This window comes from Erithacus rubecula (assembly GCF_903797595.1).
Source record: "Erithacus rubecula genome assembly, chromosome: 3".
NCBI classification, from domain to species: Eukaryota; Metazoa; Chordata; class Aves; order Passeriformes; family Muscicapidae; genus Erithacus; species Erithacus rubecula.
Window position 1 is genome coordinate 84,149,579 of NC_136689.1, and position 26,392 is coordinate 84,175,970.

A 26,392-nucleotide genomic window follows, 5' to 3' on the forward strand; every position below is an offset into this window, starting at 1 on the left:
ACAATCCCTGTCCTGGTCCTGCTGGCCACACTATTGCTGATATAAGCCAGGATGCCATTGACTTCATGTATAAGACAACTGTTCAATTCTATTCCCGTCTCATAATGTACACTTTAAGTAAAGCTTGAAAAATTTCAGTAAGGTCCTATTAAATGCATTCCTGTGACAAAAGATTTCAGCAAGAAGTAACTCCTGCTACTAAAGAACATTCACTGCATGCAAAAATTCTGTCAATAAAAAATCAGTTAACAGTTATCTTTGAAAAATTAATCTGAAAGAAGTTATTAATGTTGCAGTAAAATAAACAAGATCACACACTTTGCTTTTTCTAAGCATTGGCTTAACATGCTGGAAGATTATTGTTTTCTGTGGGAATTGTATCATTGTCTCATTTTCTCCATAATCACTGCCAGGATGCTACAGCAAACCAATTAGATGTTTAAATAGCTGAGATGTTTGTTTGTTTGCATGCCAGCTCTTTACAGATCTCTTTAGATGTTAGTAAATAAAAGTTTAAATTTCATTAAGACCCTATTTCATCCATCAAGACACTATGGGGCATTTTTAACATCAAATTTTTCTTTTGACTTTCCAACCAATTTCAGTTAAGGATAAAAGTTTCCTTTTTAGAAGTTTGCAGTATTTGAATAAACTTTTTTATAACCAACGAAACATCTCATCAAATTTGAGGTGTGCATGGCAAATGAAGAAAATGAAGCAAATAATGATAACCCTTCTCAAATTGAAAACAAACAGTGCTCATCTTCCTGGCATTACAGAACAAACTTCCACTAACACATTTCAAGGCATCACTCAAAACACTGATCTGGGTTTAAGACCATTTCACAAGGTTAATCAGGCCCCACCAAAACTGAAAGCTGCAGTAACTTTAAGCCTCAGCCATACCCGTGTGCATGCACTCATGTGAAAGTATCGCACACACTAAATTGCACTGAGGCCGTGAGAACATGCAACTTAGTAATGTGCAATATCTCCACCAGAGCAAGCAGAATGGGAGCTTCAGGGAACAAGGGTATGGTGCATTCAGGAAGAGAACGACATGCTGCTCAGGGAAAGGAAAATGGTTCAGGCAAAGGTGTGCATGCTACTACTTGGAAACCTGTGATTTGGAGAATTACTGCTTCATCCATTCAGGACAAAAACAAAACAAAAATAAAAACCCAGACAACAACATCCCCTCCCTATTTCAGGGGTAAAGAATATAATTTCCCTACTTAATCAGTAAAGTAGGAGACTCATCAACTAACTTTATTTTACAGAACTCTTCTGAACAAAGCAGATCTTACACTGTTATGGGCAGTTGAAATAATGATTAACCTCAACTTTCAAAATACTACATTATTATAGTTACAGTGAAAAAATTCACTAACTACTACTGAGAATTAAAATTATCGAAATACAATAAACTGGTTTAAGTGGTCCTCATGTTTCGAAAGCAAGTAATCTTCCTAAACCTGAGAGGTGCCTAAAGAATTCCTCAATGTACTCTGGCATAATCCTTCTGTCCATGCCCCTCCCTGCTTCCCCTTCCTTGTTCCTGTGGCTGACTTTAAGTGGTTTCAGTGAAAGTAAATCATGCATTTACTATATTCAGAGGCAACTAACCACCACTCTCAGTCAAGGGAGACTCTCACACATGATGAAATATTACCTTTTTAATGCATCACATTTTTGTCCTGATACCAACTTAAGCAATATAAAAAAGAGGCAAAAAATAAAAAAGGGAAAAAGACAGAACTGGGGAGGGATGAAATTCAAAGGACAGATGAAGAATACATCAAGAAGAAAAAAGGAGTTATGAAATGTGGCCACTCCAAGAAAATTAGAATCAGACTGAGAAAGACCTGAGATTACAAACCAAAGAAAAACAGATACACCAACTGGGCTTGAAGGACCAAAATTACTAGAGAACAGAAGCTCTTTTACTGCTGAGGCAGTAGCAGTATTTGGGATTATTAAAACTTTCCTAAATTTTTATTTCCCACCTCATTTTCAGGCAATGGCTCATGAAATTCCAGCATGGAATTTTGAATTGGTTGATTTGAAAGAGAACCAGTACTTCACACATCAGTCAGAAATCCCTGTGGTCACGTATGCCATCGCTAGTCATCTTCCTCCCAGGTTTTTCACTGTGTTTTAGGGAATCATCACATAACTACTGATTTTTCCTCTTCCCTGTAGACTAAATGCTGCCTTCCACACAATGCAAACAATGAGGAGAAGCAAATGCAGTACATTAAAACAAAGCACACACAAGTGTTTACTCTAAAATCATAGGGGCATTTTCATTATGAAAGTTACTCAATATTGGGAAAACTGGCTTATGACCAATTTGCAAATCTGTGTTTGTTCCATAGTCCAAACATTGTCAGTTCCCATCTGGAGGGCTGCATGGACATGGGAAAAATCAAAGGCAGGTATCTGGGGTAAAGGCAAATGGCCAGCTTACAGTCACATTCACAACATGGGAAAATGCCAAACTAGCAGCAGATCATCATCCCTTAGGCTGCCATTTGCCTTCCAGTCCCAAGAGAGACCTAGAAAAGAGTTTTGTTGACTGTCAAGGGTCACATGGCCCCTTCTTTCCACTGCCCCTTGTGAAAAGGTGCCATTGGTTCAGCACTGAGACCTGAAGGAATGGGGAGAGGACCTTCCTTCCAACAAGCTACTGCCTTCCCCACGTGGCAAGGGACATCCCCATCAGCTGTCCTGCCATCCCCAGATGGGAAAGGATACTCACAATCACTCAGAAGGTGACTCCCACGATCACCCAAGCCCTCGCTCCAGACCATCACCAGCATCAGCCCCATCACTGCCCTGAGCCTCAGCACCACCAGCAGCTCCCCAGAGCTGGGATTTGTCCTGCTGAGCACACAGCAGTGCTCCTGCAGCCATCCCCTTTCTGCTGCCCATGCTCGCCTAGCATGAAGTTACTGGAGGCTGTCACAAGCCTTGCTGAAGTCAGAGCAAGTGGCAGTCACTGATGTCTCCTGATCCCACCAGGACAGTCACCTCCTCAAAAAAAAGCTCATGATCTCCCCAGCACAACTTGTCCTTGGTAGATCTGTGCCTCCAAGTGATCTTCTATCTTGCACAGCTCTGCCTTTGTGCCACTAGGTTTCCCAAACAAGCTCTTGGCTCAGGCATGGCATGATGCTCCTGTCAAATCCCTGCTCAATCCCACCACCTGATACATGCTGCTGGCATTTTGCTTCTCTGGCATCCTGGATGAATAAATTTCCTATCAAAGGCCAGGAGGGCAATTCATGGTTTGCAGCAGGCAGTTCTTGGATTACACTCAGCTTCTTCAAAACTTAAAGTCACCACAGCTGCATCTATTTACTCCCACTACTCAAGTTCAAATTTATAATCTGTGGTATTTTGACAAAAACAGTGAGACTCAACACTTAGCTCAAAGCAGCCTGGAAAGCTGCTCTTACCCCTATACAACTCATAAATCTATTTGTGTGAACAGAGAACTGTCACTATATTTGCAAATTCATCATCAAATGAGTTAGAAAAGTATTTGTAAAATTTATAGCTATTTATAGTCCATAAAATAAAAATCACAGCACAGTTCTGATGAGAGAAACTGAAATGGGATAAGGTCTTTAAGAGCTTGCTGAGTAGTATCTTTAAATTAAGGGATTTCTTGAGCTACAGAAATGAGTTGCCAATTGCCCTCCTTTTCTTTCTCCCTCACTTTTCCTCTGAAATAAATAGCAAAGCACACAAGGGATCCGACTTCATTGATTACATCCAAGTTTCCTAGTAGTTTTCACAAACACATTTTAAGAAAAAGAGTACAGAAGTGACTGACAACATGGAGGATGATTATTTTTATGTTATTTGGTTTATGAGCAACAGAGAGATTAGGACTATCTCTTGCCAGGAGGATCCCCACCCTCTAGACAGGACTAGTTAGATGCTGTCTTAGCTTTGTGCATGTGATATGTCCTGCTGAAGAGTTGTGGGAGCTGGAACACAGCTGGTGAATTTTGAGATGTATTAACCTAATCTTTTTGGTCAACTTGAAAGCACAGATATTTTGAGGGTTTTTTTTAAATTCATATTGTGTAATGCTAATGATAAAGCAGCTACAGATGTTTCATTATTTGAAAATTTATAACACAAATGGAGCCTCTTCCATCCTACCACCAAGCACTAACATCCATTTTGCAAGACATGTGCAGATGAGGTGAAGAAGCCATTTTTAGGTTCCTACCCCTCTAGCAACAACCCACCTCATTCCACATTCTCCAGACACTGGCTTTTTCTCATCCTATTTGCAGTAACTGATGCATGCTGGCCCTTTTCTACTCATTTTCCTGTGGTTTCTCTAAAATTATTTTCTTTCTTCCCTCCATTCCAATACTGAGAAATACCTTGGTCCACCCGTGTCACGTATCTGTAAACTTATAACTGCATTTAATATAATCCTCCTCACAAAGTATCCATGCCCAGATAAACCATATCCTACTTTTTCCAAACTATTCCCCTCTACCATGGGCAAAATTTGAGAACAGTTTGTGAGACAAGTGTCAGTTTCTAAATCCACTCACACTATTCAGAAAAGATAGAACTGAGATACTAACCATGTGATCAATGAAAACTCAATAGCAGTCACTCAAGAGAAAGGCTATTAACTTTTTGGCAGGATTCCAAATCTGTTGCTTTCTACCTGAATTGCCCCTTCATTTCAAATGACTAAAGCAGTTAGCATTCTTGTTCAAGATCCTGCACAGCATAATATAATCTTGCCATTGTTAAAATGGCATACATTTAGCAATGAGTTTGGAAAACAGCTTCAATACCTCCCCAGTTTAATGCTTACTTGTGTATTGTATGTATTCACAAGATGACACAGAAAGCAGTAGTGTAAAATGCAATGGCTACACAGAATTCAGCATGAAATCTGATTACTTTGCCCAGACCACCAACTTTTTCGAAAAAGTATACTAGGGCTTAAAACACCTTATTTAAAATCCAGTTTATTACATTACCAGCATATTAGTGTTTCAAACTGCTAACAGGTGAAAGCTGATGATTTCCTTCATCTATGATGAATGAACTTTACTGCACCACCCCAAAAATAGCTTTACTGTGAAATCTTTGTGAACCATATTTAAAAACATTTTTAAATTCTCCTTTAATTACTGAAGTAATTTAGAGCCAACACACAACAATGATGACTAAGCATGTGGATGCACCCTGCAGGTGCAGCACAGCAGTGTTCCAAGTGTGATAAGGAGAGCACTCCCATGGTGCTCCCTTTCATCTAACTTGGTTTATGGAGATCATGAACTAGATTTCTTTCAGTGAAACTGAACAGAAAAATACACTCCAGAACCATATCTAATACAAATGGGTACTTACTCCCCAATATCAGACAAAATACTTCAAACTAAATAGTTCTAAAGTGTGTACAGCACTGATGTCAGTCCTCCATTTCGACTGTTTTGCTGCATGCATCTGCTCGTACTGAGCTACATCAGCTGTTACTGCCAAGACAATTGCAAACACTACTTCCTGAGCAATGAGTTAGGGATGCCATGGGTGTAGCAGTTTTACAAAACACTAGTATTCATCACAGCACAAACCTCTGAAAATTTTTTAGCCAAGTCAAATTGTTTTATTATCAAAGGGGAAAGAAATCATCAATACTATGTTCTTAAAATCTTTTTTACAACTCATCTTTTAAATACAAGGTGTTGCAATTGTTAATTATTTGAAGCTGAACTTCAAATTTAAAGAAGAATTTTCAACAAAGCACAAGAAATCAGAAATATACCTTATTGCTTCCTCCACAGACTGGCCAACTATATTTGAGGAGGGACCTGGCTGAGACAAAGGTGTCAGGCTTATCACCCATTTTACTGGCTTGTAATACTCATCACTGGAGCTCAACAGGTAGAACAGCGTGGTCAGAAAAATCACCTGCAAAACAAATTGAAGTTTTAAATTAAAAGGTAATAAATACTTCACATGAGTATGCAGCTATGCAAAAGATCTTGAATTTTACTGGAAAGGAACTGCAAGCCTGGATTCAGGAAAACGGAGCTGAAAGAATTATTTTCTTCCCAGCTCCGAAAAGGATTTAACATTTACAGCCAGACATTATAAAACTTCTGCCTCTATTCAGCCTCTCCAAAGTCACATCTAGAACAACAACCAGAATACTGATCAACATTCTAGCTGTGGGGTGTTTGGTTCTTTTTCAGCATGCTTAACAGATCAAAAAATTGCTGAATAGTTACATTTATTCTCAAAACAAGCAAACAAAACTGCCAAATAAATTTGGGCTGTCTCAAGAGTCATTATGCAGCTGGGTATCAGATATGAATTACACAAAACTTCACAACCATAAATTTTATGTTAAGCTGGCAATCCTAAGTGAATATTCCTCCTGTGAGTTTGATGATGAGTCTCAGCAGAAGCGATGGCAGTTCAACTGTTGCAGTTAAAAGACAAAACAATTACAATCAGATTGGATTAGTTTCCTCTATGTTCCAGTCAACTATGTTTCTTTTATTTTCCTGTTAGCAGGCTCAGCAACTTCTTGGATAAGAACAAATCAGAGTATTGTGTCCATCTTGAAACAGAATAACTCAAACAAGAAAAATCCATTCTGCATGTTCCAAATGCAACCTATGGCTTATATTTGTTTCATATACAAGATTCAGATATTTTTTCTTTCCTCTCAAGATTAAAAACAATTCTTTCACTTTCCTTGTTTCCAACCATTGTATTCTAGAATAAACAACATTTTAATCTTTTTTTATGAGCCAAACAGCCTGACCTCCATAAGTCTCTTACTTTCAAGCATTTCATCCAGCTTAGAGAAATCTCATGCTCTTTTTCTTCATTCCCTCTGAAGATGCTCAGAAAACAAAATGCAAACAGCATTACTGTATTTCACTACCAATCTCAAAATGACGTCTGTCTTTGTTCCTAATTTCTCTGTACTCAGTAAAATGCTACTACCATTTTCCCCCAAACCTGCCTTCCCAGACTTTAACTTGAAAGTCACATTCAAGTACTGACCCATAAAGACCCCAGTCCAAAACATGATATATTAGGTTAGGCTATATTCCATCTCCCCAGGTGTTTAGCTTCTGCCTTGGGAGATAAACCAATCTAGCTAATAAAACAAGTCATTATATTAGCAGATTTTAATAGCATGCTGTTAACATTCATTTTGAGATTCAAAAAAATAGGAACAATAATTAAGCCTTGCTTTGATTGGAAATAGTCTAGTGCCAGTAGCATCATCAGCTATTTTTTGTTACACTTTCAAGTAAAAGAATCTTAAATCACACTTTAACATCCTTTGTTATTCTTCAATAATGATTATTTTTCTTCCTTCATGGGCTCTGCCATTTCTAAGCTACTGCAACATTTCCTGATTTCACTAGAAAATTCTATACTGAAGCAGCAGATGATGTTGCATCTTCCTTCCACTGAGCTCAGCCTACAGATCCTTCTGCAGTTTCCAACACAGAGAGCAGCAGAGTGCTACTGAGCACAGTAAGTATAGTATCTGCTTATCCTGACTGCTCTTCCCCAGTGCTTACAGAAGAAACTTGCTTTCTTAAGCAGACACAAGATAGACTTGAAGGATAAAAGCCAAAGCGATGGCTGGGAATGAACAGCAGTGGAATAAAATGTTGTTAAGCTGAACTACAAGCCAGGAAAACGTACAAACCCTAAGCAATTTCTGCTAAAACAAGATGGATATAACAACTGCACCATACAAAATGAATTGAATTCTGGAGTATCTGTCTTTTAGAATTTTGGAGTATCTGTCTTAGAAAATCAACATAATTCCTTTAGCACAATAGGTGTAGAAATGCAAAAAGAAGCTGTAGTCACAGAATATAATAATGTATTATCCAATGGCTTGTTGAATCCTCCAACAAGTAGAATAACCTCAATACCACATTCAGCAGCAAAAGATATGGCTGAGAAAAACTGGAGGCTAAAAGCTTTCAGACCTCTTTTACAGGATATCTGAGATACCTAAACTGTTTCCTAGGCAACAATTCAAGATCCAGCCAATGACTATGAGGAAGAATTTACTGAAAACAGAATAGTAAGGCCTTTCCATAGTTAAATAACTGATGGATTACTATTTCATGCTATAGAATTTGTCCTGTAGCTGAAAACATTAAATAAGTTCAGGAGGGGTAGACGGAATTCAAGGAGAAAATTCCAGGTAAACACTCTCTACCAAAATGATAATTCAGCATTTCCACAGGTATCAAGAAACACACAACCTAATTATTTGTGCATCAGGTCCACTGATTCAGTAAATATTTTTGTATCTGCTTTTCATACTCAATTTTCTGCTGAAAAGCTTCAGGGTTTTTGTTAGCTGGGAGCTTTTTGCTTGTTTTGGGTTTTCTGGTTGTTTGTTTAGCTGTGTGTTTAACAGCGTACAAAATCTGCACATTCCCTGCAGACCTGTATATATGCCCATCAGCCAAATGGAGCATTTTCCCTTCCAATCTTTGTAACAGAATAGGAGCAGAGTAAGTGTGTGCACATGAGGGTATACACCCACACAAAGGCATACACATACATGCATGTGCACATGTGAGCAGACAAGAACTTGTATTCAAAAGTGAAATACAAGTGACATTTCTTAACTAATAATCAGTTTTCAGAAGTCTGTTGAACACAGTCTTACTGGATCATGGATGGATGTGCTACACAGATTGACATTCCTACTTAATATTTTGATAGAAGACATTTTTCAAAATAGAGGTCTCAAACAAAGCATCCATTATCTCCATGCTTTAAAGAACAAATGTTTAAACCTAAAATAAAATTCAGTATTTTAATTTCTATTCAAGATGACTAAAACTGGACTGAAATGTAGTCAGTAGAAAACCTAGCAAAAGAAAAAAAAGAAAACTTTGAGCATCATCTTGTTGGAAAATTTAAGTTAGTTTGTGCCACCCCAAACTAATGAAAACTTTTCTGTAGCAACCAGGAAACCTGAGAAATGAAAAAATAGAAGTACAATTCAAGCATCTAATCTTTAAAAGAATTCCAACACAGCACGATCCCAACTACCTCTGCTAAACCAGCAGAGTGCACAGTGCCCCAGCAAGAGGCAGGATGCTGCTGGGCAGAAAGAAAGTCAGGATCATGCATTACAGCAACAGCATGCAATGAATTTGATGTAAGTCATTAGGCATCTAAAGATAAATCTTGTATCTGAGCCTGAGTGCCTTGAAATCATTGGCAATTACTTTAAGTGTGACATTTTTGTATACTAACTTGTTGGATACAGTTTTAAATATGCCATTTTGGGTGAAGTTGTGGACTGAGGAAGAAATAAAATACTCTTATGCAATCTTTCTCATGGATGACAACTAGAGGACAAAATTTCTCTGATTCCATCTCCTGAAAGCAATGGCTTGTATAGGGATATGCTTATGCAGACATGCCATAAGATTTCAGCAGTTATGTAGGATATTACAGGCTATAGCTTAGTACCTTCAAGTCCTGAAACAAGAATTTTCCACTAATAGAATGACAGAAAGACTTAATATCTCCCAATCCTTTCCTCTCTCTAGAATGGCCCCAAACAGATAGTGACATTGCAGAATCTTAAAGAATTTTGGTACCAGGTAAGTCTAGAAGATGTTTTCAATACTTTAGGTTTGAGTTTTCATTGTTACAATATGTGTAATTAGGTTACTCCAGTAAAATGGACCCTGTAAATCAATGACACACTACTTACCACTGAAAGCACAAAATTGAGAAGAGCTGTCCCACTGTGGAAGAGGATTGTCACTAATGCTGTAACTGTAGTAAACAAGAGGCTCACATTGCGACTCATCACTATCCACAGAGACTCCAGGATCTGAAAAAGGAGGGAGAAGTCAGACACTGGATGCTATTAGCAAAGACACAGAATTGCTTGCTGTGTGATACAGCTCCATCAAGTTATACAAAGATGACTTAAAAAAAAAAAAAAAATCATCCTCCTACACTACAGCAGGTTCTAGCTAGAGAAAATGCCCACTTTAGCAAAGGTAAGTTTCTATATAGCTGATAAATAAGGTTTGGAGTTTTTCTCTCAATATTAAAAATTATTTCAATATGTACAATTGCAAAAAAAAAACTAGATTTGGTGACACTTGTTTATTGTGATTAACAGTGCTGTCTTGTCTTGGGAGAAAATACTCACCTTTTCAAAGGCAGAAATGTTAAGACACAAAGAACAAGGACTAACATCACTAGGTAGAAATAAATCTATTCCAAATCAAACAAAAAAATTACTACTTCAATAGATTTCTTGTTAAAAGCTTTCATGATAATGAAATGCATGTTTTTAATAATACTTGCAGAGAAATGCAGAAGTTGTGATTTTGAGTAAGGTTGCATCAGTTAATCAAGTAGTTATTAAAAATAAACATTAGATACTCTATTAAAATTTGCACTGGCTTGGGGAACTGATTGCTTGTGGTTACATACAGTAAAGATTAGTTTTGATGCACTAAAAGAAGGCACATAGAAGCATCCTAAATGCAATGCGTACTAGCTTAAAACAAATAGATCATTCAGAAGGAATAGAGTAAGAATGTATAAGCCAAAGTGATTCTAACATATAGAACAAGATCACAAACAAATCCCATTTCAGACTAACTAATGTAAGTGCAAAAACTGTAAAAGCTCTGACATGAAAGCCCTTCAGGTTCAAAGCCAGAAGTGAAGACTTCAAAACTAGCAACTGTTAGTCTTGGTTTAACAAACAGCAATTAGATGGAATTAAAACAAAACCAACCAACCAAAACCTCTCTAAAACCAAAAAACCCTTCCTCAGTAGTCAGCATTTGTAAAGCAGACAAAGGAGTGTAAGCCATGTGATCACCTCTCATTTAGAAGTGAGTGAATCATGTCAAACATAGTTTATTAAGCATGACTTGAGAGGGAATAAATGCTGGGGGAAATGGAAATAGAAACACCTACTTAGTTTATGCTTCCTACTATTTAATGGGAATTACAAAAGTTAACGCTCATCTTTTGCACAGATTTTATTACTGTCTCTTGAGAATTCAAGTGAGGTTAGAAGAGGACACTGCTGAAAAATATCTCCCACTGGTACCTGTCCCTTTGCTTCTTGGATGGACTATGAATTCATCCTGGGGGTGCAGCAGTGGTACAAATACACGCAGCCCCAAGTAACATTATCATATGCACATTATGTTAGGAGGACTGTAGACACAGAGGACAGTGGGAGGGAATGGTCTGTAGCTAAAGCAGAGGCCTTCCAGGTGGTATTCAGGAAGGATAGTGCTATTGTTGCTAACAGCAAGCCTAAGTTGTATGCAAGGCTCCCCTCTCAGATGCTTTAGCTTGTTACTAGAACCTGGGGTATGAACAGGATCTTCTGTGCCACTGGTCTTCTGTTATTCTGTGGAGTTTATTCACAGTAGAGCAGCAAAGGCCTTGAAAGTAGGTACAGAGGCTGAAAATAAAGGCCCCTGAAACATAAGCAGGGCTTTGAGTAAGAAAGCATTGAAGATGGACAACTGTATGAGCTAGGAAGATTGCTTTTTCTTCAAGAAAACGAGGTAGGAACTAAGAAAGGGGGGAAAACACAACAGGTTAATAGCAGGACGAGGTATCTGTCATGACATGGAAAAGTAGTCCTTTCCCAACTATCACAGCATATAGTCCAGGGCAGAGGTCAAGGGATGGGAGTTGTCTGGAATAAAAACACCTTATAGAAGGACAAGCTCCTTACTTTGAGGGAAGATGATGTCCACTAAGTTCCAGCTTTGCATACCTAAGAGCTCTTGAGCCAGCTCATTTAGACCCCTGCGACTCAGACCATTAACTACAGCCTTTATTGGTGCCAACCACACTGCACCACCATGGTGGTTTTTTAGCCTCACAGATCATGTAGGACATGATTGCTAAGGACTGACCACTTTCAAAACATGATAATGATTAGGAGACTGTCAAGCAAACAACTGGCATGAAGCATGATCTTAATAAAAACTGGTCTGGTAAAGTTTTGCTCTAAAGAGTAGAACTGATTTAACAGCCTTCTAACTAGTAATCACAGCAATTGTTAAAACCCTCACTTGCAATACATAAGCTGAGCTCATACCAGTGAGAGTTCACAAGGAGAAGAGCTTTTTCCATCTGTTAGAGGACAGCACATAATTGGTGGGACTGTGAAAGTTTTCTTCAAAACAGGACATTTCTCCACTATAGGCAGGATTCATTGAACACATTCCCTAGAAACTTTAGCCTGAGGGCTGATAACCAGGAGTACACAACTGCAGCTAGTTTGAATACAGGCATCAGGCTGTTCAATCAACATCAGGAATGGCTCTCCTACAATTGAACATCATTGTTTGGTGGAGTCATTGATTGGAACTGCTGAACTAGTTATCACCAGGATCTGCTTTAGAGTAAGTGCAGAGAGTGCCTCTCTACAGCTTTTTTATGTCTTATGAAAGCATCTACATCTTTTAGGACTCATCTCCAACTACAGAGTAATTCACCATTATGCATATGTATCATTAAAATTTTAAGATACAAGCTTTTCATAGCTAAGGTGAGAAGACAGACATAGCAAACATTAATTATTACTGAATACAGTATCAGAATGTGCTCAAATACTTCCCTACCACTCACAAAATCAAACTACATGCAGCTGCACCTAAGAGTTCATAATGCTCTGATTCCCAGAGCCTACTGCAGCTGAGTTGATGAGCTCATCTATTACACATAAAGAATAGGTGTAACCTTGCTAACACAAGTTCTCCAAAACACAACAAAGCGTGAATATTTATGCAATACTGTTACATTACTTTTAGTTACTTTTTTACTATCAAGTAACAGAAAACCACACCTTTTTCCCCAAACCACTGCTCTGTAAGCAGTGGTAAGGGATCAATGTTTAAGAGAGCTACAAAGCCATAGTGAATTCAGGACTCCTGCATCACACTGAGGTGTGCCACCATCAGCATCAGTTACTGTGCCTTTCCAATCTGTAAGAGGCAAGAAAGCAAAATTGCACACAATGTTTATTCTCAGGCATCTAGGAAGTCCTCCTGGCCTCTTTTAAACTGGTCAACAGCTGAAAATTAGGGTTAAAATGAGCTTGAACAAAACAGTAATTTGCTGAGAACTTCAAGTCAGCAAACTTCTGGAAGCCACATAAAATTATGTACCTAACTCAATTCTGTGTAAGGGGAATAAAACTGGACACAAAGATGTAAAAAAAACCACAAACCCAACGTGCTACTTGATATATTACTGAAAAATTGACTGAATTAGCTATAAACTTATGAGATTACTTGAAGAAATTACTGGAGCCAGAGAAAAATCTCAGTATATGTAGTAACTCAGTGAAATACCTGAGAAGCTGACTTGATTTAAAATGCACAGATTACTCATGGAAAGGGGGGAAACCTAACAAAGCTGAAACTTGCTGTGTAATATCTCTGTGGATGGTCTTCTGTCTTCCTGTCTCGGAAATCTCTGAATGAGATACCACCTGCTGGTGGAATGATGAATATTTTTGTGCAAGGAGCTAAAAGATCAAATTAAGAAGACATTAGCAATGTCTCATGTAACATCAAGTGAGTCCTGAATCATCATGCACAGATTTAGCCAGTAGCAACTCACTTTCTCAATGCTACAAGCACACAACAAATGGAGAAAAAGGGTTATGAATGGAAAAGCAGATGAGTGAGAAAAGAACTACTCCTTTATTTTTTAGAAATTAAATATTAGTAGTCCAGCTACATGCTGCCTATTTTGTTCATCTGATAAACTACCTCAGAGTGGAGTATGGGGTGCAAAATAAAAGGCAGAAAGTAGGGCTCCACTCTTGCTCTCTCTGCCAAGAATGAGATTAAATAAACCCCATGTCAGAAACACATCACTGCTTATATTATGCTGGCTTTTAACACTACTGCTTCTAATACTGGAAAAAGGCAGCCATGCTGCTAACACCAAAACTTTTAGGAAAAAAAAAGCAAACTGATGACTTGCAAAAGCTTATCTTCATATTAAATCTTCAGGCAATTTACATGTTTATGTAGCCAATTACTTTAAAATAATTAAGGTCTGTCTACATCAAACTACAGCTAAGCATATCTGCTATAATGAACAGCACATTTTGAGGGAAGTACAGAAGTGTTCAAGCTGTACCTGATTCTCAAAGTTGCAAAGTTGAATTCATGCATATCGTTACAAATTAAATGAATACCAGCAATTCCCCAGCACACCTACATCAGTGATTTAATTATATGCTTTCAACTCTAAAATGAAAATTTCTTCCATTAGGGGAAAAGCCTGAAGTGAAAAACTAGCATCTCTCTTCTCTTAACAGATTTCTTAGAGCAAACACTCCTCCTATTAAGGAGGAGGAACATTTCCTGACTTCCATCAATGGAGAAGAGCTTATCTGCTTGTGGCTGTAATATGACATTGTCAAACAGCTGTATTTTCAGAGAAAACTGTCATCTGTTCTATTCTGAAATACTTCAAGAAAACCAAGGGGCTAGCAAGACAGTTATGTTTTGGGAAACTCAATCTATGCACAAATGTTTTTGCATGTAAATAGTGCAATCATACACATTTATTATTTTCCAAAATGAAGAAATCTCATTACAGCTGTATATCTGCTTCTTTACACAGTTCTTTACAGCTATCTCATTGTCTTTAAATTATCTGTCCATTAAAAAAACTGTCAACACAGCTTTGGTTCTGTAGTGCAAGCTAGCACAGATTTCAAGTGTTCAACCTCACACTCCCCATCAGTAACACATTCAACAAAAAAACAAAGGTAGAACAGTTTGGGTTGGAAGGGACATTAAAGATCATCTGGTTCCAATCCCCCTGCCATAGGCAGTCACCCTTCCTTAGAATATGTTGCTCAAAGCCTCATCTAATCTGGTCTTAATGCTACCTGAAGCTCTATAAAATATGATAATAGCAAAAAAACAGAAAGTCCAAACTAAAGAAACTAAGCAAAAGAAAAATTAAATCCCCAAAATACACACTCCCAAAAAGCACTCACATAATTTAAAATATAAACAGTTCCCAATTCAGTATGCCATTCTAATAACCCATTGTTCCACTTCAAAATAGCAGGAGAAAGGTTTTCATGCTCTGGTAAGAACATAAATCCTGAATACAGTAAGGCTGCTGTGTATCTTAGGCTAAGTAAGAAACTTGCTTAAACATACCAGCCTTAAGCAAAAGCTATTCTTATTTTCATAATCTCCAAGTTTTAGTGACCTAAACAAGAACAGAGACTGTACTTTCATCAATTTTAATTTAAAATATTAGTGTGAGTAGTATTTATGCAATGCACTGTAGCTGTGCAAGCCATGAAAATAAATGCTGTCCAGTAAGGATGTGAAATCAGGATTTAGATTTTTATACTAAGCTAACTATTTTATAGTCTGCTATTAATGAGTATATGGAGAAAAAAGACAGGTGTTTCCCCATAGCTGATGAGTAATGAGCTCCTGGAAATAAACAGGAAAGCAACTCAATTGCTGGCACTATTTTCTTGAACTTCTACACCAGGTTTTAGTAGAAGTAAAGCAAGCAAGTTAGCTAGATGAAAATTTTAATATTAATGTTTTTCATTCTTAAATATTTATTCTCTTTACACTTTTCTTCGTCTCTCTCCAGCCTGCTTAGATTATTGAAGCACACTTTACATCATGGTTTCTGAGCACTGTGCAGCACTGCTGCTACCTCTTATCAGGTAGTTTTTCCTCCTTCGTGCCTCTTGCCTAGAAGGAAACTCTACATTGAATTTAAATCACAATGCGGTGTGCATTTTTAAACCCTCTGCCTCAAGCATGCATTGCCAACTTTGAATAATTATTAATCAAATTTCAAAATTAACTGAAGAAAGGTTTACTGCAATGAAGTTTCTCTCAGGTCTTGCTCATCTCACATCTTCTTCTATGATAGAAGCTGCAACAATGTAAGTAGCAACTGGGGGAGGACAGAAAAAGCACACGTACCTATCAGTCTAAACCAAGAACTGCCTGGAGGAAAATATTAGCTTTAGCTGCATCCACAAATCTGCTATAGTGATAGTTAGATAGAATTAATAAGTCTTGCAAAACTGAAGATATTTCTAGTAACAACAGTTTAAGACAAAGATGAACTATACTGAGGATTGACTCTGTACTAAGCATTTTGAATTTAATATGCTTTTTTAGTGTAATACTTCAGTTTGGACTACTTTGAGTGGTTCCTCTTTTTCTCCTCATAAGGTGAAATGATTTTATTCGTAGGAACTCATAGTGTGTAAATCATTCATTTAATTCTCCACAGAACTTTCATAAGAGAAAAATAAGCTGCTTTCAATCCAACAAACAATAATACTTTGAGGCAAAAAAAAGATAACCCCCCCATTTTTATTGCTTGGTTTTGTCTCCACAACCTCTTAATCAACAGCTTCTTCAGTTATAAGCTAAACTAACTGGTTTCTTCTTTAAAGAGAAAAGACTACATAATGCACTTAAAATCAGCTGGTGACACAGGTAACAATCTGCCTCAGGAAGATGTCTGGGAAGCTGGCATGGAGATGCTGAAAGCACAGAAGCTTCTTTATCATAAACATTTCTGTTTGTTTCACGGTTGTATCTTAAATAGGCCAGCAATACTTACTTTGGTAATTGTACATTACGCTAACAGCGTTTCCATGATTTTTCATTTACCTGAATCCACAACCTTAGTGGTACTCCAAGGAGAAATTGCTATCAGTTAAAAATTAGACCAATTTCATAGTAAGTGCAAAGAATACATACCGAGAGAAATGTCTCGATGTTATCATGAACAAACGATGCAACATCCTGCCAGTCCAGAATATCTCCAAGCCAACTGTTTGCACGGTTTATGTGACACTTGTGCCCTTTGTGTCTCCCAGAATGTGTTACATTCTTAAAAACAAAGAAAACAGACATTCAAATAAAATTTAGAGATTTGAGAATGCCAAAAGCTAATGCTTTAGACTGATGTTTTTTTAATGAGGAATAGATCAAACATACATCTAAATATTTAGAGTTGCTTTAACTGGCATCCCCAAAGCAGAAGTGGAAGTACTCCGTACACTGGAAAAATTACAATCTGACAGAAAAATGTAGTTAATTATCCCATTTAATTACATCTGAGTATGTTGTATTGACTGAACTGTTAAAAATTAACTTTACTGCTTGACTGATACAATGGTATCTATTTTGCTTTTAATGAAACCATACAAGAAAGAGGTAATGGTTTCAGTTATTGCCTGCATAATTCACTATTTGCAACACATAAGTTTTCCCAGGATAGCCCATAAAGAAAAACATAAGAAGTCCAAGCAAGCAGTTTTCTCACTATTAGTTTCTACCTCTCCACAGGCAATTTTTAATCATGCTAAACCTAAAAGCTAAACGAGATGCACAAAGATATCTTCTGACTATACACCTTTGTAACTGCAACACAACAAGACAACAGGACATGGCCATAAAAACAATAGCTAATTCCTTAAGTGGCTCCTCCCTAATTATGAAGTTACATGTTGCCCAGTGAACATTACCTGATTACCATCTTGAATGAGGCTAGTTGACTCAGTCTGGGACCGTGACAACTCTTTCACTGAAGGATGCCAAAATTCTCTGTAAGCAAGCTTAAGCAAACTTGCTGACTACAACAGCCTAGTCTTTAATAGAAGGAGACTTCTCATGTTCTTAATTCTCATTTTCACAAAAAGTATACCACTACTTGTTAAAATTTTCTGCACACTTTTAGCCTTAGCAGCCTACATTCAAAATGACAGAAACTTTTTTTGCCACACATGGCAAATAACATTCCAAGTACGGTGCCTGCACAGATTTATCCAAGAGCATTATATTTTCTGCTTATTACTAGTTCTCTCTAGATGGACTGCTACACTTTGTGATGCATAGTTAGCAACCTCCTATAACAATCCACTGCCAACACAGGCATCTTTCTTCTGAGCAAGCAATTTAGAGTAAAAACATATGAGTAGTCAAAAATCTCCCTCCAACAGGCCTTCTGTATTTGTAATCTGTATGGAGAGCTATCATCTGTTAATCTAGCTCTATATCAAAACTGAATTTTTTCAATGCAGAGATCTTCTTGGACCTTTGGAGGTACTTGAAGAATAAATGCAGACAGGAAAGGGCTAATACAATCTCAATCATTTAAATACACAGAAGTATTTCAGAAATATGACTTCTGGATTTGGTATTTCCATTGCACAGTGGCTAATGAATTGCTTTTTCCTTTAAAAGGCAAACAGCATTAGCAGCGTAACAATTGAACTCCTAGGAACTTTTCAGGATTCAGTGCACAGAACCCATTATAAGATGGTTGCAGAAATGCATTGTAAAAAACTTAATGAGAGGACAATTACTTTCTCACAATTTCAAATTAACAAAAGTTACACAGATCGTGCAGAAGACCAGTTGCCTTTTCCCAAGACCTCAAGAACACAAAAATTCAGCAGAAAGTGCTAAACTATGAAACACTAAGTATAAAAAGAGAGAAAACTGTAAAATTGAACAAAAAAAACCACTTAACTACTTAAGTGTAGGATTCAGCTCTGGCTATACTAAAACTGTGACTCTAGAACTGCATGACTTAAACACTTGAAGTTTTTACCTTGGAATTCTTACCTTCTTTTTACCAACCTTTACTCAACCTTCCAACTTTCTGCTAAACTCTTCCTGAGAAATGCACACTTAGAATAATTACCTCATAGTACTAAGTGATAGCTTATATGAATACCATTCAAATATGTTACCCACCTTCACAAACCAAGAGTGATAAAGCCTGTCCCAGAGCTCCAGCACTTGTTTTTCAATCACTGCAGTGTTATTTACTTTCTCTCCTAAAATCTTATGGAGCTAAAACACATAAAAAACTTTTATTACACAGGACAGAACAAAACAGGCATCCACTGATGAACTTCAAGCTTGATGAATAACTTAAGTCTGTCTGAAAAGGCACATTTCAAACTCAAGTTAATAGAAAAATTAGTATCAGTATAACATACACACTTCAGACAACATGGTTCACAATACAAAGACTTTTGTTAAAAAGCATTCTGCTGTACTAAGGACCTCTTTCTGCTGAAAAACAAATGCCATCTATAAAATGCTTAATCCTAAACCCCTGATCATATCTTTAGAGTAAATATTCCAAATAATTTGACATGTGTGCTTTCATGTGAAGAAAGCTGGCTTAACTTTACAAGTTATGATAAAAAAATGTCCAGTGTAGCACACCCAGCCCACACAAATTAGGGGAGAGGGAGGGGCAGCGGTCACAATAAAAGTGCACATTGTCTATAAGAGAACAGCTAATGCCAGTTCAAAAAGAAAAATTACTCAATTTCACTTGATGCATTTTCACTGAGCATTATTATAATAATGACAGATTCTTCAGTTCTCAAAAATAAATTGTTTTCTGAACAGAAAAGACTACTGAAATCACTCCTACTCTTCCTTCAAAAGTCCCAAACCAGAGTGGAAGGAACAGATCTGTCAACAAAATAGTTACACACATGGAAAAAACTCTAACAAATGCATTTTTATTTCTTTTTACTTTTATTAAGATACGGAATAAAAACCCCAAAGAATGGGAGTTTTTTGACAGCTCACTCTTACCTTGTGTGTGATCCATTCTCGGCCATACTGGTACACATTGTTAGCTGCAGAATTGAGTGCCTTCTGAATGACCTGGGCTTCTGGCAGCCAGCTGGGGGAATTTTAAAGAGGGAAAACAAAGTCAACTGCTATATATTATACCCACTTCATTACACCCAAATCACAGTGTAAATTAAAATTCTGAAACAACAAATCATTACGGTTAAATACACAGAAACTTATTACAACTCGAATGTCTCCTTCGAAATACCAAGAAATAGATTTTGCCATAAGCAAAGCACAATTAAATCTAGAGCACATCATTGCATTTAAAAATCCTCCAAGGTTCCTGAAACCTTACTTAAATTGATCTCTCAACTTTTTCAAGAGATCTGCTTTTGTGCTATTCACACGACATTCTTTTTTTTTCCCCAGTTTCCTGAAAACACTGTATGAAGCAGTCTCATCTAGCTGCAAACACAACCTCTTGAATTACAACCTCAATGGAAATTGCTAACATAGTTTCCATGAAAAAGCAACCAGATGAAAAAAGGTTTGGACATCAGCTATTCCTAAGTCCTCACCAAACCACCTGCTTGTGAATTTCTTGAGGGACTCACATCACTCTCAAGCAATGTACCCTACTGAGCTGCCAGCATTTCACCACTTGTGAATACAGGGCACACAATCTCTGCTCTGACTTTCTTTTTACACCTTGATTCAATGGCATTTATTGGAGCCCTTCCAAAACAAAATGAAAGCATTCAGGAAATCACAACTGCTGTATTTGTTTATCTGACTGAAGATGAACATGGAAGCTCTTCTACCTGTATAATGCTTCAGAAATGTTCCAGATTGGAATTCCAAGATACTTCAGTCACTCACCTCTAAACATAACATGAGCATCAAGCTATAAAAGCTGGTAAAGCTTCAGGGACTTGGCAAGAGGTATTCTTACTCTTAATGAACTAAAATATAGTGTTATGGATACTTCAAATTCGGATGCAAACACTGGAAGTAAAAGTTCCGCTAGAATTCTGCAAATTATTTAACTAGTATTCCAGTAATTTCATTATGTAAATAAGCTTCTGACAGATGAATTACCATTTTTATTAGTCCCACTTATTTCCATCTTATAGCAAAACAGAAAGGCCAAACAACACAAGAAATACCATGCAGGAATAAAACCAAGTGCTTTAAGTGCTTTCTGTTCTCATGATTGTGATTACTTTAGTAATGCTAAAGCATGTATTGCTACAGTGGTTACTAACCATATCCTTTTAATTCTGTTTTTGAAAAATTGTTTTGCTCTTATAATAGAGCATCTGCTTTCTTTCAATCTTTTTAAACCACCATCACTTTTATTTAGAATGTTCCCTTGAAAGAGTCAACCATTCTTATTCTGGAGAGATCTTTTTTTGCTGGCATTATATTGCCATCTTATATTTGCCCAATGTTCTGTTCAGCTGAAGCAGAATGAAAGCCAAGGTAACAAGCTCCCTTAAAATCACACTTTTCAGTCTCACCTATTCCCCCTCTGATATTCATGCAATTCCCTAAAAACCTTTTTTCTCCCTTACTACTAGTCTTGGTGCTTACTTTAGTAATTACACAGACTAAACCTTACATAATTCCCACTGTGCACACTATACACATCTACTCCTGACAGGAATGGCCCTGCCCAACTGATTCACACCTAGCTCTCCCCATCCACCACTCTTTCCACCCCTGAACTCTTCTTCAGTTCACTCCAGGAGCCATGTCTTCAACTTCTATTCCCTCAAATGCACTCCACATCCATGTCTCTAAATTAAAAAACATAATTTAGCTCTACCTTGAAACTTTCTAGAGACAGCATTCTTTTCTTTCATAGGAAAAAATACAGATCACTTTAAACTCTGAACTATACAAGTTTATTCTCCACAACTGTAGCTAGAAAAGTTCACACATCCATCCTTCACCACCAAAATCCAAACAGTCCCCAAGTGAGACACTACACTGACAGTCCTCCAGAGTGATGCATAAACACCCCTGCTATCTGAGAGTTTAGCTTTTTTATCTGCATGTGAGAAACACCCACATTTCCGTTCACCTAGGGGATTTTTTAAATTAAAAACTATGCATAAGAGCACCTGTAAGCTTGTTCATCCACCCTACACTATTGGCTTAACTTCAGCACTCTTACTTTGCCCATTCTGGGTGACTGGCTACTGTCTCATTGATCAAGCTGCTTGTGACGTGAATCATGTGAACACTCTCTTGATGTACCTAAATTAAAGAGAGAGTAGAGAACTGTTATGCAATGTAAACTGCAATTCCTGTTAGATTCAGAAAGAATTTGGAGGGGGGGAGGGGAGTGGTATTGAGAGGAAGAGGGTGGGAAGGTGAGAAGGAGGGCAGTAACAGTTTGTACATTTAAAATACAATTCTTCCAGTGCAAACAGCCCACTATGAAGAAAGAAGTTCCATTAACCCACATAACACCTAATCAATACAATAATAATAATAAATTCTGGTCACTAGTAATAGCAAATGGACATTCAAACCTTATCACATCAGTGGGAAAAAAATCAACAATCCCTGCCAAGAGAAGCACTTAAACACCAAGCAAAGTTTCAGATATACCTTTTTAAGCCATGGATCAAAGAAGCATAAAAATTAATGAATACTTAGCTCTAACATGACCAACCCTGCCATGAAATGCCTGACCAAATAAATTCTTCAGCAAGTATTATAAAATACACCTTTTATAAATATCTTAAAAGTCCTTTTATGAATGTAAGGGAGCTTTAGGCAGGAATGTTTGCACAACTTCTAAAGCTTTCAATTTTAAGTACTCAGCATCACATATGCCTACATTTTGGAGAATGTAGATTGACATCAGAACCCATTGATCTTTGTTCCATAACTGTATTCAAGTCAAATATTCAATCTCCATTGACCATTTCAAGTATGAACACAGCTCCATTAAGGAAAAGGAAAAAAAAGTACATGAGTGACCTCTTCTGGTGAGCAAAAAAAAACCCCACCCAAACTCAACCATAAACCAAAAATCAATTTCAGAGAATACCTGATCATGAATCTCAGTACATTTAACTCAGAAAAGAATACCAGGTGGTTATTACAGGCAATTACACAAACAAATTGACAAACACACGTTAATTATTTTGCAAATTATTCTGATGTGAGGTAAACTAAAGAGAAAAATTTCTAAGTGGTTCTTCTGTTAACACAAAGTGTCAAGAGGATGCAAAACAAATCTGCTCTAGTAATACATAAGCTAATATTTTTTTTACTAAATTTTTTATTTCCAAATGTCCATACATTAGCCTTGTCATATAGGTAAAAACCACAGAAATACAAAGAAATATAAATTATGCTATTTTGATATGTTTTTGTCCATTTTATAGTCTTGGAATGGTGACAAGTTCAACTACAGAGCAATTAGTTCCTAAACATTTTGAAAATTTCTTTAAGCTATACAATCTTGTATAAGTATCAGTAACCTTCACCAGCAATGAAAATGAGCTCTATGATCATATTTTGTTAGCATACTGTACCTTTGCAGTAAGGAGAAGAGCTAGCAGAAGGGTTCCAATCACCAGCAAAAATATTATGAAAATGCTGATTATTTTATCTAGCATTTTCTCCAACCACACGATAATCTATGCAGAAAAAAAAAAAGAAAGAACAAATTATAGCACATAACTCAAACTTTAATGAGAGCAATGCTGTATGTTATGTGACACTGTTATTTTTATTTACAATCACAGTACAGAATCAGGCTCTAATCAAACAGCATTTATGCTCAAGCTTGGAAATGAACAATTAACAAGCAATGTTAGCATGATTAAGGTCATGGTATGACATGTGATTTTGCAAAAAACATCTACACATTACCACACAACATGGCAAGCTCTCTGCAAAGCAAGCAATAATTCAACAATTACTTACTAGACCTAGAGAAATACCTAAAGAAGACATTCATGTTAACTAGAACCCAGAAATTTGCCTTTGTTTCTAGTCCTTCAGCAACTTGGAAACTTACAGATATTGTCTGCACAGTAAAGGACTTCAAAGCTATCAAGATATACTTTAAAGCACAACCATAACTTTTAGATTTGAATAGCTAAGAGCCATCTACATGACAAATTAGGTATTTTTCCAAGTAATAAAATTTTTAAAGCTGCTTCATCACCTTCTGAACTGAAATGGGACAGGTGGGTTCTACATTATTGAATAGCAGACCAATTATTCAGCACCAACTATTTCTATCTACTTCCAGTCTCAGGAGGATGCTCAGCATTAAGCATGCATCAGCCAAAGTGACTAACACAGGAAACAGGCACATTTGTTGTTCTGCCAGTTTACAAAAAGGCCCATTCTGTACATGTCCATAAGCAAATGGTGATGCCACATTTGAGTGGAGAAATTCTGATAATGTCATTCAAAACAATGAAACTGCTCAGTCACATGACTTTGCAGAGCGCTCTGGAACAGTGCAAGCTGAGCTTGATTTCATACACAAATTGACTGTTTACATGAAAAGCTGTGAAAGCACATGCAAGCATGACCAAATACATTTTTCTAGCTCCTATGGTTCAAATACCAGGTCTATTTCTACTCCATTTAGCATTACTACAGGAAAAAGCAACAGCACAATTATAAAATTTGTGATTCATGAGAACTGAGGTCAAAGCTAATGTGTAGTAAGCAAAAATTATGTATGCAAATTATATTTTCAAAAATTAAGTTAGTAACTTTCTAGTTAGAAAGCTTATAAAACTACTAATATGCATGCTAATGGTTTACATTAGTTCTTTTTTTATTATTTACCCTATCCCTACACATGAAATTAACCCTGAAACAATGAACTTCTTAGACTGCTGTGTGATGATTGAACTGGTTAACACTGAAGTTAGATCACCTATTAGAAAAAAATAAAGATCTTTTTGTGTGTGTTCATCTGGTAGCAGCTGAGCAGTTTATGTACATCAAGTAATTATTTTAAACTTCAAGTTTTTACAACCAGCTCATTTGATCTAAATTAATGCAAGTTCTCGTAACACAGTCTGCACTACATTAAGAACTGCAGAAAGGAACTCAGAAAATATCAGGGAGTGTGAAAAATCTTTTGTCTTAAGTATTTATTTTTTTTATATTTAAGTTTGGTTTTCAGCTTGCTAAAATATTTCAGCCAGTGCTGGAGGGAGGTGACCAGCCTGCAACAGTACTCCAGCTCTCTGAAAAGCTTTGAGCAGCCCCTACACAGGGCATATATATGGCATATATATAGGGGTTACCTCTTTGGAAATACAGGATTTGCTGTGTCCTTCCAAGTCTCATGTACATGTAATGATTATGCAAGAGAAGCAAGAAATTAAAGTCATTGTTTCAAAGGACAAAAAAAAAAATCACCAAGAAAACACCACTGGATAGGGAGGGGCAGAAAATTTTATAGCATGGACTTCAAAATGAAGCTATTAAGAATTAAAGCTGCTCTTGTCATTTCAGACGAAGTTCAAACTGCTATTTACTTCCTAAGTTGGAGTTAAAATAAATCCAGTAGTCTTCCATGTAGTACCTTAATCAGATTCACTGATTCATTGTCAAAAATGCTAGGCTCAATGATTGTGTGAGGGGTATCCAATAGGTAGAGGTGAGGCTGAATGCTTTAGATGTTTTGCTATGTAGCAACCACTGGAAAGTCAAGCTCCAAAAGACCAGGATGAGGACTCTCTCTGTGATGGTACATGATGGAAAAGGTACTTTTTCCAGACACTCATACTGAGGGTTCAAATATACCTGGACTGCCATTAAGGTGCAACCGCAGCACACGCAAATCCTGGATTACCTTTAATCTAGCTAGTAAAGTCATGGCAGCGCTGATGGTGCACTGGTACCAGCAGCAGCTTCAGCCATGCACATCCACCCTGTCTCTATTTATTCAGGAAGGTAGCCCAAGGAAGCCTGATAAAGCCAGCTTTGGCAAGCCTACAGGTACTGCAATTATATCTCTCAACACAGACTTAAGGGGATCCAAGTTATAGACATATCACAGCAGAAGACTGAACTGGACTGAATATCATACAAGCAAGAGCAGACAGACAACATTCACTTAAGGCTATATTTACTCTTTTTTCCCTTCTATTAAAACATACTTCCCCTACATTAACCCATAACACTTAAATTCCTCACCCTTTCATACTCATAAATAATGCGTAGTTGCAGGCAAGCTCACTGCAGGGAAGCTGCACAGTTAAATGCCTGTGTGGTTTACTTATCACCGAATCAGGTCCAGACTTCACTCTTACCCCAACCCTGCCAGACCCCCCTTCCATCCTTCCTGTAAACCATGGGCATGCACAGAGACAAACGTGTACTGACTAAATGCACTCATTAGCCAGAGGCCATGAAGTTTAATATTTGGTTCCAAGCTCCCAATCTAAAGGTTAGTCACAGCGGAAAGCTGAAGCTGCAACAACATCCGAGATTATGCACAGGTAAAGGAAAGGTAGGCTCCTAAGCTACAGAAGGTCACACTTGTAAAACCAAACTGAAATGTTACTGATTTGTGATAGCTTTTTGTGGGCAGTCTATATTTAACTGTCACAGTTCTGAAAGGAAAGGCTAACAAAGGTTTTATTTTCATTTAGCTCATAGTAAAACTGTTTCTTATGATTGAGTTACATTCTAGTAGAAGGCTCCTCAAT

General features: G+C 37.2%; 1 protein-coding gene across 3 annotated transcripts in view; it reads right to left on the minus strand.

Annotated features, from left to right (window-relative positions):
* The window catches only part of TMEM245 (transmembrane protein 245), a 73,650-nt gene that overhangs the window by 20,207 nt on the left and 27,051 nt on the right, over window positions 1-26,392 (minus strand). For 2 of the 3 annotated variants that reach the window (XM_079300267.1, XM_079300266.1), the window contains 7 exons: window positions 23,240-23,344; window positions 21,865-21,947; window positions 19,701-19,791; window positions 18,840-18,938; window positions 16,836-16,967; window positions 9,773-9,895; window positions 5,813-5,958 (listed from right to left, as the gene is read on the minus strand). In XM_079300267.1, coding sequence (XP_079156393.1) covers window positions 5,813-5,958; window positions 9,773-9,895; window positions 16,836-16,967; window positions 18,840-18,938; window positions 19,701-19,791; window positions 21,865-21,947; window positions 23,240-23,344 — 779 coding nt within the window. The remainder of the gene's footprint in view (window positions 1-5,812; window positions 5,959-9,772; window positions 9,896-16,835; window positions 16,968-18,839; window positions 18,939-19,700; window positions 19,792-21,864; window positions 21,948-23,239; window positions 23,345-26,392) is intronic. The other variant, XM_079300268.1, reaches the window with a different exon arrangement.